Source organism: Talpa occidentalis, unplaced genomic scaffold (genome assembly GCF_014898055.3).
Source record: "Talpa occidentalis isolate TD23 unplaced genomic scaffold, MPIMG_talOcc4v2.1 talOcc4.6, whole genome shotgun sequence".
Lineage (NCBI taxonomy): Eukaryota > Metazoa > Chordata > Mammalia > Eulipotyphla > Talpidae > Talpa > Talpa occidentalis.
This window is the reverse complement of record NW_023604972.1, coordinates 28,358,768-28,372,453: the sequence shown is the minus strand read 5'-3', so window position 1 is coordinate 28,372,453 and position 13,686 is coordinate 28,358,768. Positions and strand designations below refer to the sequence as shown.

Here is a 13,686-nt window from a genome sequence, read left to right as displayed (position 1 = left end):
AAGAATATCTGTATATAATCTCTGATTAAAGACTCTGGGTTCTCATACAAAAATGAATAAATAAATAAAATGGTTATAAGGTGTTAAATTACTGAAACTATAAACCACCAATTTTGTATTTATTCTATAAAAGGTAGTCAATTCATACTACCTAAGAAGAAAGGTGGATACTGCCCAAGCATTCAAACAAGAATGCTCCAACTCTGGACTCAGACATTCCTAGCTCAGCTCAAAGTCTGTAACTGATCAACAATCTGAAGACCTACATAAGAGAGTAAGGTTTTACCTACTTACAAAAAAACCTACATAAAGAGGAATAATGAATGCCACTCAGCAAACAGAAGAAATAAAATGTTAATACATGCTACCATATGGATAAACCTCAAAATCATAACTAAAAGGAGCAAGACACAATAGGGCCATTTATATGTACTGTCCAGAAAAGGCAAATCTCTAGAGATAGAAATGGCTTCATGGTTGCCCTGGGGCTGGGGATGGAAACAGAAGGTGACTGCAAATAGGCATTATGGATTGGGGTGATACGAATCCTCTAAAACTGGTTTAACCATGGCTGCACAACTCTGACAGTTTAGTCAAAATCACTGAATTGTACACTGAAATTGTACAAATTATGGTATGTAACTAAAGTTAAAAGGGAAAAAAAAAAACCAATGATGAAACTCATAATGCTGAAGGATACCTAATTTCCTTGGATGACCCCTGAAGTGCTATCAATAAGGGTACATTTTTCTGCAACCCTGCTCACCAGTTTTTAAATTAGCTTTTCCATACTAAATTAGTATCAGACTGTGGTGAAAAATACAAAGTGCTACAGATGGTCACAAAATGCCAAATGATTATTAGATCTTAATAATTCACTGATAAAAACATCTAATCACCAGAAGATTGTCCAGTAACATGAAAGCTAAAAAATTACTGGTCTAAATTGCTGGTGGTTATCTTCTAAACCGCTGCTATCTTCTTTCAGATATTTTCTGCTCATCTAAGATATAGTAAGACATTATTTTATAGTCCATCTCTCTATCCTTGTAAGTTGTAGAAAAATGAAGTATTTCAGTAAGAAAGAACAGAAAAATCTAATCTCTTTGATTTATAGATGTGGAAGTTCAGCCCCATCAGTGAAGTGACCTACAGAGCTTCTGTCTTCAGGAAGATGGAAAAAGGCAGAAAAGATTAAAACTACAATGTTTGTTCAATGTTTTTTTTCTTTAAGGTAGAGAGGAAAAAATGACATTAAAATCAGGGTGAAACAGTAAAGATGTCTAAAATAAACAAGTATAACAGATCTTTGGAGTTGCCAAAATTAACAGTTCACTTGTCTGAAAAAAAGGGGGTTAAACAGTCTTGATTTTCACAGTTTCTAACAAACTGTGACTCTTCTGAGAAAGAATCTCAGCTCAGCTAATGTCCCAGGCAAGTTTAGCATATTCAGGACAGGAGCTCTCTGCAGCCAAGGACTCAGATCCTTTAGTCCTTTGCAAAGGCAATTACAAGACTTCTGTGGCAGTATTTAGTGAGCAAGACCCTCTCACAGAATAGATACACAACAATCTGCAGTTCCCAGCAGGCACAGATAACAAGCCCTTGAAAGGAAGTCTATACCAGTTCTGGCAGATAAGTGTACTAAGATGAAGGTTTAATTTCGAAGAACTCTAATTTTTTTTTAAATAAACCTACATCGAAAGTAAAATCACGAAATAATTATACATTGGAAGGTCACCTGGCAGAAACAAAGCAATATTCCAGTTGGCATTTGTACACTTGGAAGACCCACACTGGGCTAGGGAGGATGGTGTGTCTTTAACATGGATGTCATCAGTTCTGACCTAGTGTCTCTGTGACATACCTGTCATGCCTACTCTTCTTGGCGGATAAATCGTCCCCAGAGGCAGGTCTTCTCTTTTTCCTTGGTGGCATCACTTTACTAAAGCAGTCCGAAGAACTGCAGGATCGCAGACTTCCTATAGAAAGAGCATGCCAGGGGCCCAGAATTAAGGTATTATAACACTTCATAATTAGGACGTCACCTCTCAGACATAAACTTTCATGACTTGTAGCATAAAGGAGTTAGTGTTATCTGTAAATACTATGCAGTAAAGAGACAGCTTTTAGTTCCTTGAGCAAATGTTACAGTCAAAAAATAAATATTACAATGGCACAAATACGCTAATATTTCCCTCCCAAGCCACACCAGATATAGAAGTTATCACAACTTAAATTTACTCTCCAAAAATACTGCTATAAATTACCTAAATTATCTTTCAGCTTTTCTTACATGTCAATGCTCCTTCAAAAGGAATTGTACTGCATCTCATTTATGACTTCATTAAGCAAGATCCAACTCAAGTCTACAATACATACAGGGCCTCTATGGTGGCACAAGGGGTTAAGACACAACATATGAGGCTGCCCGCAGCCTCTGCTGCAAAAGTTCAATCTGCGAACCAGGGAGCTGCCCATATGGCACAGTAGACCTCTCCTGTCTCACCTGCCGCTCCCCTCAACAGGGTGTTTCAGTCAATCTGCCTATTCTGTTCCCCACTCTGTCTCTGGTGAATCCTCTCACCCCACACACACACCTCTGGCCTGTAACCCAGTTCTTTTTTTTTTTTTGTGGGACCCTCGCCGGTGGCCAGGGAATGAACCAGCGCTACAGAGGCTGCAGGCAGCCTCGCAGCCCAGCGCTCAACTGCTGAGCCACCAGGCAGGCCCTGTAACCCAGTTCTTGTACGCATAAATAAATCAATCTTTAAAAACATAAAAATAAAATAAAATACATACAAGCATATCAGTCCCAACCCTCTTAAATTTCAAGGTACATCTGGTTAAAAAAAAAAAAAGGATTTCGATTTGAGGGCAGAAGTCTGACATGATGTTGACCATAATAATTTTCTTAGTTTGTTTCTGCTATCTGAAGTAGATTCGTTCAACCCTCAATGTGGTTTTCAAAAGCACTGCCATGGTAAGATATCAAAATGCAATAACAAGCAATAATAACTGAGCACTCAGTGAGACCTTAGTGTGACAGGCCCTGTTCTAACACTTGGCATGTATTCACTTATTTAACCTCATAACAAGCTTATGAAAAAAGAACCATCATTATTGCCTATGCAGATGAAAAATGGAGGCGGTGAGAGGTTAGGTAAGTGGAAAAATTGGGATTCAAACCCAGTCTCACTTAAGCTGTCTCAAATCATTATAAATTACAGGACAATTAAAAGATAATTAAGATACTCTACATCTTGGCATGGGTGCTAGTAGATCAAGTATGTCATTTGGTTCCCACAATAACCCAGAATGACAGGCAGGGCAGAGATAATTATCTCTACCTAATAGGTGGGGAAAACTAGGTCTTAGGCATTTGGGTGACTTCGCAAGGTCTCAGAAGTGTTAAATGCTACATTCTGGACCCCACATCTCTCCTCCTCCTGCTGGCCCCATGACAGAAGGCCTGGACCTTTCAGTGGGCTTTCGGGACAAGAGAGAGCACACAGCACCAGGGTTTGAGTGATCTTCATTCAATAAATGTACTCCAGCTTTTCATTTAACTATTGTGGCTTGGTCAATACCCTATTCTGGTTATCAACTGAAAAATGAGAACTGTGATATCTACCTATCAGGATTTTTTGAGGGAAAAAAATCCATTCAATCAGTGCTTTGTGCCAAGTGCTGTGGGCAGCTGGACACTGGGAATATAAAGAAACACTGTCTGCAAGTCACAATGGAGGAATATTGGCACTCATCACGCCTCACAACAACGCTCAGAGGTAGGCATTGTCAGCATCCCATTTTTCAAATGAAGAAAAGCAAAACAGAAAGAGCAACGGAGCCCTGGAAAGCAGTGCATGAAGTCACGATCAACTGTATGGGGCCATCTTTCACAGAGGAATGATGTCTGTTCAACTCCCTGATGCCCACTGCAGTTCCGGCACTCACTGGTATCTGGTCCTCTCATCCCCACCCCTCAGGAAGGCTGAAGCAAACTAATACCCCAGCAAAGTTACAAAGGACTACACTGCACAGCTCTGCAGGAAGAACCTTAGAACCCATGACAATGAAGAGTCCCAGGCTACATAAAAAGCAATTTTTTTAATGTCGAGGATAACAAGCTTACTTAAAATAAAATTTACTAACATGAACTAAATCAACAAAATACACAGAGGTCACTCAATTCCAGACTTTTTGGCCTGAACCTGCTCCCTTCCACCTCAGGGATCCTACCTGAGCAAGAGCAGCAACTCAGTTTTAAGGACACTTACAAAGGGGTTCATTTGGAAGGGCCCTGTCTGGTTCACCTGTGTATATACAGCAGCTAACACAATATCTCAGTACAGTAGTAAGATATACGCGTTACTGAGACTGCAGCAGTAGACTCTCAGTTTTTGTTGAATAAATATGTTCCTAAAACATGCATAAATAAAATTCTGCTTAAAAAAAATATACACCTAATCATTTCAGATTTTTTTTTCCATCTGTCCGTGAAACCAGACTTTAAGTTTTCTGGTAGGTAGGATTTTTTTAAAATACAAATATTCAAGAATGTTTACTTCTTAAAGCAACTCTGTGATTTTTTTATAATAAAAATTCTTAAACATAAAAGAATGTTTTACAAACGTATAGTTATAGTCTTAATTTAGACTTTACTAGCTCAACATTTTTATCACTTAATCTTCAATTAAGCTGAACTACCTTTAAACTAATAAAAAATTTGCAAGCAAATAACATAAGGAAGCTATGCAATGTTTATCTGCTTCAAAGAATAAACTATATGAATGTTTTAAAAATATCTATGGGGCCTCCCCGGTGGCGCAGCGGTTGAGCGCTGGGTTGCGAAGCTGCCCGCAGCCTCTGCAGCGCCGGTTCGATCCCCGGCTGCTCCGGCCACCAGAGGAGGGTCCCACATGGCGCGCAGACCTCTCCTGCGGCCCGCTGCTCCCTTCAGCAGTGTACTTCGGTCCTTCTGCCTGCTCTGCTCCCGGCTCTGGCTCTGGTGAATTCTCTCACCCTCCCGCGCTTCTGACTGTACCCAGTGCATGTATAAACGAAACAAACGAACAAACAAATAAATAAATAAAACATGCCTCTATAAAAAAAAAAAAAAAAAAAAAATCTATGAGTACAATCTAATACTATAGGTAGAGGCAAAAGAAACCTACTAAAACTGGTATTTTAATAAACTTAATAGTTGCAAAGCACTTTTAAAGTTACCTTATATTCACAAATCTAAAAGGTATTATTACTGCCTCGATTAGATTTTTAAAAATGGCCAATAAAATTGAGCATCTGAAAGATCCTAGATCAATAAGTACTTAACATATAAAAGCAACTTCTTAACAAACTTCAAGAAACCCAAAAGGTCATTTAACATGATTGGCAATGCATGTTTTATTCTTTGCCAAGTACCCAAGAAAAATCTTTTTTTTTTAAAAGATTTATTTTATTTACTTATGCATACAAAACTGGGGTGTAGGACAAAGGTGAGAGGGGTGCGGTGAGAGGATTCATCAGAGACAGAGTGGGGAGCAGAACTGGCAGATCTATTGAAATACACTGCTGAGGGGAGCAGTGGAGAAGTTAGCTCCCTGGGTAAGTTAGCTCCTTTGAAGCTTGCTTGTGGCAGTGGCTGCTGATAGCTTCATAGTGCTGAGACTTAACCTTTTGTGCCACCAAGGAGGCCCCCAAGCAAAATCTTAAAAATGATTTTAAGAATCCATTTTAAATCCCATTAGAAATGTTTACCAGAGGGCCTCCCCTGGTGATGCAGCGGTTGAGCACTGGGCTGTGAAGCTGCCCACAGCCTCTGCAGCGCTGGTTCGATCCCCAGACGTCGGCTGCTCCCCTCAGCAGTGTATTTCGTCGGTCTGCCTGTTCTGTTCCCCGCTCTGGCTCTGGTGAATTCTCACCGTCCCGCGCTTCTGACTGTAACTAGTGCTTGCATAAATAAATAAATAAATCTTTAAAAAAAAAAAGAAAAAAAGAAAAAAAAAGAAATATTTAGCAGAGGGCCTCCCTGGTGATGCAAGAGGTTAAGTCTCAGCACTATGAAGCTATTGGCAGCTTCTCACACAACCCCCCACCCCCGCCCCCACCTCTGGCATAAACCTCAGTTCTTGTATGCATAAATAAATAAAATAAATCTTTTTAAAAAAAAAGAAATATTTACTAGCTATATATGAAAGTCACAATTTTTCATAATATAAAGAAGGAAGAAGCAGAAGAGAAGAATCTCAGCAAGTATTCCCAAACTATAATTCACACTCCATAATATTATCTTGATTGATATTCTGGTGTTCAGTCTAAATACTTCAACATTTAGATGGACAGCAAGTCTGCAATCAACTCTCCTATCATTTGAAGTCTTTGATTCTTTTTTTTTCAAACTTTTTTTTTTTTAAGATTTATTTATTCATGCATACAAGAGATGGGGTACAGGCCAGAGTTGTGGAGGGTGAGAGGATTCACCAGAGACAGAGTGGGGAACAGAACAGGCAGATCTACTGAAATACACTGCTGAGGGGACACAGTGGGCGAGTCAGGAGAGGTCTACTGAGCCATGTGGGTAGCTCCCTAGCCAGCTGGGATCGAACTGGCTGCCAGAGACTGCGAATTGCTTCATAGTGCAGTGATTAACCCCTTGCACCACCAGAGAGGCCCCCAGTCTTTGATTCTTTTTTATGTGATCCTTAGGCAAGCAACATAACTTTTCTTTTTTTTTTTTTTTTACAAAGGGTTATGATTCGAGTTCAGATTCACTTCTTTTGGGTTCAGTGTTTAAAGAGAACAAATTAAACATTCTATTAACCGACTATACTTTCAGATAAATCAGTCAGTGAATATAGCCATTCTTCTCTCATTAAATAATTAGAAATACTGCCAACATTTTCCAACACATCCTATTATTTAGTCCTAGAATATAAATTTTAAGGAGCAACTTGAGTTCATCTAGATTAGACCAAAGGCCCTTTAATGTTTACCCAGCTTGCTGTTTGGATGACAATTTAACTGAGCATGTCATTCTTAATAAATGGTATTTAAGTAGATACTCCACTGCCTCCTTTTTTAAAAAAAATAATAATAAATCTTTCTACTTGTGGGCCTCAAGTTAAAAAAAAATCCTGATCAGAATTCATTTCTATAAGATGTTAAATTGTGTACCCAATTTCCAGTCCCAACCCCAACAAGAAGTCAATAAAATTAGAAGTTTTCTGACTTTTCCAAACTTAGTACAAACACATATTCCCATAAAAAAATCTCACCATCTAATTTCTCATTTTAGTAAATTTGCTGTATCATTGCCTTGTTTCACTTAGTAAGATTTTACATGATTCATTCTGCTACTTCAATACTTTCATATAGCTATTCCACCTCACTTTTCATTGTGCAAATGATTTCAAGTCAATAAACAGATTGCATTTTAAGACTTCTTATGAGTGCCTAATGTTTAATTTCATTTTCCTGAACAGATCCCTGACCTATTTGCTTGCTTGAGTGAAACAAGCAAGCAAATGCCCAATTTTTATCCTACTGTTTAAGACAAAATTTATCTTCCCTTTTCCCTAATATTGACTTCTGATATCAGTGTCTTCCTTATTCATTTTTCTGGTGCTCTTTGTTGAGTTTCTTAAAATTCACTCCCTATATTTTGCGCTTATTTCTCTACATTTAGTGTTCCCTCTCTCTCACTCACTCACTGGAAGATTGGAAGCATCAAAGCTGGAAGACATGAGCCCCTTTTATCCTTAGGTCTGGTTATTCCATATACAGTTTTTTATAGATAATGCTCAAAGTACAGTGGGTCCAGAGATTCAAAAGAGCACCACGGTGATTTTCTCATATCTGCAAACATAGATTTTATGTCATTTAATTTTTATAGTATACTCTGTCAGATATGATAATCACACAAGTGATGCTATAACCGATGGGAAGTGTTAAATGAAATGGACTACTGTCAAGAAGTTACTGATGGTGGGCCTCCCCTGATGGCTCAGGCGGTTGAGCACCACACGGTAAAGCTGTCCGGAGTGCCTCTACAGCGTGGGTTCGATCCTGGCTGGCCGGTGAGAATTCCACATGGCATGGCAGACCTCTCCTGTCTCACCCGCTGCTCCCCTCAGCACTGTATTTCATCAGTCTGCCTGTTCTGTTCCCCACTCTGTCTCTGGTAAATCCTCTAACCCTCCCGCACATCTGGCCTGTACCCCAGTTCTTGTATGCATGAATGAATAAATAAATCTTAAAAAAATAAATAAATCTTAAAAAAAAAAGAAGCTACTGATGCTAATTTACACTGACTGACTTGTGGTATCAGCAACACACCAACATGTCATTTACTAAACATCAGATATAACCACTGTCCCCAAGGGTGAAAGAGGGGATATGAGGCCACTTTCATTTTCCTTAATTACAGCTTAGTTATTAAATTGACACATTCAGGTTAAATATTAAGATGTGAAACTACTATATAACAATACTCATTTAAACCCAAAGTTCAAAGTTAACTATATAATACACAATACATAGAACTTAAAGGTCTTATTACCTGCACTAAGGGAAAGACAACCTAAAGACTTCACAAGTATAAAATTCAGTTTTAAATATCAAAACTTCACTAACTCTTTAAGTTTAAAAAAAATCTTCAAAGTACACCAACATATTTTTCCAGTATAGGAGAGAAATGTGCTCTTTTTCTTAACTATTGAAACTGGCGCTGACCTGAAATTTCATTTCAGCATTATTGGCAGCAGAAAAAAGTTAAACATATTTAAATGTACATCAAACGTATATCAGTGTACATCTATTCATGAAATAGAAAATTATACAGACATTAAAAGGTAAAACAGATGTTTTATAAATGTGCTACTATAAAAGATATCTGAGTGACAAAATAAGATGTACAAACAAATATATACTTGGATTTGGGGGAAAATGTGTCATCATCATCATTTGGGAAACAGATATAAGAATGTGTTTCTCTGGAGAACAAATGTGGAGGGTGAGGTACTAAAATGGGACAGAAGCCTTCACTTTGTTTTATACATTTTCAACACTTCTTTTAAAACAATGTGCATATAACACTTTTAAAATTATTTTTAGTTGATCTGTACTAAATGACAAGAAAGGTCAGGAAAGGGGCCCTCTATGGCCTGGTCTTCTAGAACATTCCAGGCATGGTCTCAGCCCCCTTTTCTAACTTCTTTCCTTGAAAGGAGGAAAGTCTGAGCTAACTGGTGAATGCAGGAAGAAGGACTTGAGGAAAGGAGCCTACCCCTTCCCAACACTCTTTAAGATATGGCTGTCAACAGATACTTGTGTCATAAGTCAGAGGACTAAAAGGGGGTCAAAAGAGTGTGATGGCCTGTCCTGATCTAGTCATGGTGACGAATGGGTGTTAGGGTAATTGAGGTAAAATACTGTAAAGTCTGTGTATTCTTTTTTATTTTTTTTTTTTGTGGGACCCTCACGTGGCCGGGGATCGAACTGGCACTGCAGAGGCTGCGGGTAGCCTCGCAACCCAGCGCTCAACTGCTGCGCCACTGGGGAGGCCCAAGTCTGTGTATTCTTGCAGCACATTTGTTTTAGTTCCTTTTTGTGCCTAATTTTCAAATGATTCAGAATCAATTTGGAGGGAAGGGAGGGGAGAGTTCCGAATCCCAACACCCTCCAATATACAGCATTATTTGAAAAGACAAATGCTCTATACTATGTACAATATAATCTCAATGATGCTAAATGGAAAACCTTCTATAAAAACATGCATAAAGATGTCTAGAACAACAAATATTGAATAGTATATACTGAGGGGAAAGTGGGTGAATTCGAAGACATGAAGGAAGACTGTCACTTTTTACTCCATTTACTTCTGTGCTATTCAAAATTCTGCAACAAGCATATATTCACATATTACTGTGGTAAATTTCAAAAAAATTTAATATATTTTATAAAATTTAATAATATATAAATTTAATACTTTTAAAATATATTTTCAAAATATTAAAATATATAATAACTTCTGCTGGAAGTTTTAGGACCATTGATCAAATGTAAGTTTCTGAACCTTATGACTATCAACAGTTTATAGAGAGTGGTTCTCAAAGTGTGGTCTTCCAACCAGGAGCACCAGCACCATCAGGGAACCTGCCAGGAATGCAAACTCTAGGGCCTCTCCCCAAGTCTACAGAATCAGAAACAACATGAGCAGAGCCTACCACTCTGTTGTAACGGGGCCTCCCCAAGTGATAATTGCTAGCTAAATTTTGAGAATCACAAGGGTAGAGAATCATTTACAATAATCAATTTTTCCATTCATAAATCCTCAGGACCTATACAAGAAACACACACACACCCTTAGCTAACTACCAAATCATTTTTTATATCAATTCAACGGGCATTTATGGAATACCTTTCAAACTGCATTCTTAAATAGTACAATTTTAATATAAACTAAAATACTTCAATAGCAAAACAATATCTTAAAAACACAACGGAGAATCCCTCGCCCCTTTAAAGGGATTAAAGCATGCTGTCATCACCCAGCACCCCTAAAAGAGATTTCTTACTGGGAAGACGATGTAACATGGCTGCCTTCACTACAACCGAAGAATCAGCTCCAGCCAAGTAACTACCTATTAGTGGAGTGTATTACAGCAACATACAGCATGCTCAACTAGTTGTCAAAACTTTGTATGAGGAAGTTTATTTAAAATTAAGTAGTGTTAGCATCATAGATACCTGTTTGGTGATCGTCTTGGCCAACGTCTTCTGTTAAATTCTGAAAAAAATATGCTCATTATTACTAAAAAAATCACATATCATGCAGCAAGTTTTAAAATTTAGTATTTTTATAAACAGCTGATATCTTAATATCTGTCATCTAAATTTTTATCAAATATACACTCAAAACAACTACTTCAAACAGTTGGTAGTATTGTTTTTAAAGGATTGACTTACTAGTTTATTAAGGGTGTGGTAGATCTTATGAATATTTGCCAGTGTTGAGAGATGAGAGTTCAGCTGAAAGTCTTTAAAAGAAGAAGGGGGAAACTTCAGTATCAATTATTTCCCATACTGCAAAAAGACTAAAAAAAAAAAAAGCTCAAAAGCGAAAATAAATAAATGTTTTGATACAACTGAATACTATCTCCATCAATTTGATACTTATTCAATAAAACACAACAGGCAACCACTAATCTATCTCCTAGAAATGATGTCTGATAATAAAGTTAAATTTCCAACCAAATGGTAACGTTTGAATTCTAAGGCAAAACAAAAATACTTCAGTAGTTGTAAAAACCTACCAGCAATGAATCTGAACTTAAAAAAAACAGTAATGTGAACAAATTAACAAATCAAACAAAAAGACAGTTTTCAAATTAAACGTGTTCACTTTCTCTTTCCCTTTCTCTTCCCCAGAATTATTATTAAGGATCTCAAGCCCCTGGGAAGAAAATGATAGGAAAGCATCTCAAAGGTTCGGCATTTCTCACAATATATTTTATTGGCTCTTATACAAGAAAGAGGGAAAACAGAGTCTAAGCCCCTCCCACTCCCATTAAACAAACAAGACAAATCAAAGAACTGCCCTGGCAAGCTCCCAGTCTGAGGGGCCAGGGCCCTTGCAGGAGTCTACAGTTACTTGCACCGCAGTATTAACATGGGCCGCAGAAGCAGAAACACACAAGCAGAAACCACACTTGTAAAGAAACATGTCCAAATCGAAGACTGTATCGGTATAATTTATTTCTAATAAGTTTAGAAATGCACACTAAATCATACACACAAAACTGAGTTGTTCCATGTTAGAATTCTGTACAATAAAAAATTTTATGTAAATTTGTTAGGTTCTTTAATCTCTAATTTCAAATGTTTTACAAAGTTCAATTTGCAGGCATACATATTAGGCTATGTAAATATGAGTTAAAAGTCTGTATAATTTCATAAAAGAATAAACATTTGTGGAAATATTTTCATAACATAAAACATCAGGTTTTACATTAGTTCCTATTTTCACTATCATGAAAGGTAGTAAAGGTTAGTCTGAAAGAACCTTGAAAAGATAATGTAACTCCCCAAGTAACACCATTCCGACAAAAAGAAAAATAATTTCCCTCCACTGGAACATTTCACTTGAGCCATGGATGGACCAGACGCATAAGAGACCCGAAGAGTAGGCTCTGTAAGAGAAGTTGCCTGTGTTGGGGTCAGACTCTCAGCGCTGCTACTCTGAATCTGGAAAGCAAGTTGACATCCCTGCCAATTTTTAGAAAGCTTTACTTTCTTTTCTAAATCGTGCCAGGAATCCAGTTCTGGGCTGGCCTGCAGGGCAGAGGGCCGGCAGGCAGCAGAGTCACTGACAGACAACGCCACTGACAGGAGCAAGCAGACCCTGCATGCACCCAGCGGCAGCCAGGTAGGGACACGGCAGTGACAACCATAGAGATGATCTAAAGAATCAGAGTTTTTGGCTGAGAGCAGGGTCTCAGGCTCTGAATGAAGCCTTGAATTTAGACAAGTGTTAACTTTTTGGTATCTGAATGGTTTAGTCTTATACCTTACTTAAGGTAAATGATGACATAATGTGGCACAGAATATTGATTGTCCATCTTATTTTGTACAACTGCAATTTAAGGGGGGTGTGTGTGAATGTATGTGTGGTTGTTTACTTACGTTTCCATTCAAACATGATCTGGGTCTCTAAAGCTAGAAGCAACAGCCTGATCTGAAAGAGGTTTTAGGGAGCTTAAAGATACACCAACTCCTTTTCCCAACCCCCTCCACTAGCAAGTTATAAACCTGCTTTGTTCTCAAATTGAAAACAGGATGACAAATGATATATTCTATTATCATCTTTAAATATAAATTAAACTCCCTTTAAGAAAATAAAAGGGGGGCCACCCGGTGGCGCAGCGGTTGAGTGCTGGGTTGCGAAGCTGCCCACAGCCTCTGCAGAGCCAGTTTGATCCCCAGCCACTGGGCGAGGGTCCCACATGGCGCGCAGACCTCTCCTGACGCCCGCTGCTCCCCTCAGCAGTGTACATCGTCAGTCTGCCTGCTCTGCTGTCCGCTCTTGCTCTGGTGAATTCTCTCACCCTCCCGTGCTTCTGACTGTAGCCAGTGCTTGTATAAATAAATAAATAAATCTTTAAAAATAAATAAATATTTTTTTTTTTTTTTTAAAAAAAGAAAACTTAAAGAGTCTAGAACCTCTCTGTTCACTGAGGCCACACAGGAGGAACGAGAAGGGGGCTTGCCAAAGATCATTAAGCAAATGAGGTCTCCAGAATCCCCTTATGCTTTTTTTTACCACCCTGATGTTAATTCAACTGTCAAAATTCACATGAGAGAATCTAAACAAATGAAAATTGCTATATTCTTACACACATTGAGGTCTTTACAACCTCTCTCTAGAGGTCTAATAGCTGTTTTGAATCTCAGATCTACCAGTTATTTAACCTCCCAATGTCCTCATCTATAAAATGAGATTACAATGCCCAGACATTCACTAACAATCCTAATAAGGCTTAACAAAAGATACCAATTATCACTATATTCTCATAAACCATTTTCCTCACCACACAGCTATCTAAAATAGTCTCTATTTCTCTGGGTCCAAGTCAAGCCCCACATAAAAGACCCAAAAGTTGGAGCTCCCTCTGTGATTGAGGCACA

The 13,686-nt window shown here is 38.2% G+C and overlaps 1 protein-coding gene across 5 annotated transcripts in view; it reads right to left on the bottom strand.

Annotated features, from left to right (window-relative positions):
* DCUN1D4 (defective in cullin neddylation 1 domain containing 4) overlaps positions 1-13,686 on the bottom strand; it is a 79,452-nt gene that overhangs the window by 38,139 nt on the left and 27,627 nt on the right. For 3 of the 5 annotated variants that reach the window (XM_037530689.2, XM_037530685.2, XM_054688495.1), the window contains 3 exons: positions 10,969-11,039; positions 10,750-10,789; positions 1,868-1,982 (listed from right to left, as the gene is read on the bottom strand). In XM_037530689.2, coding sequence (XP_037386586.1) covers positions 1,868-1,982; positions 10,750-10,789; positions 10,969-11,039 — 226 coding nt within the window. Of the gene's footprint in view, positions 1-1,867; positions 1,983-5,760; positions 5,974-7,712; positions 7,858-10,749; positions 10,790-10,968; positions 11,040-13,686 lie in introns of those variants that run through there. The other 2 variants (XM_054688496.1, XM_054688497.1) reach the window with 2 other exon arrangements.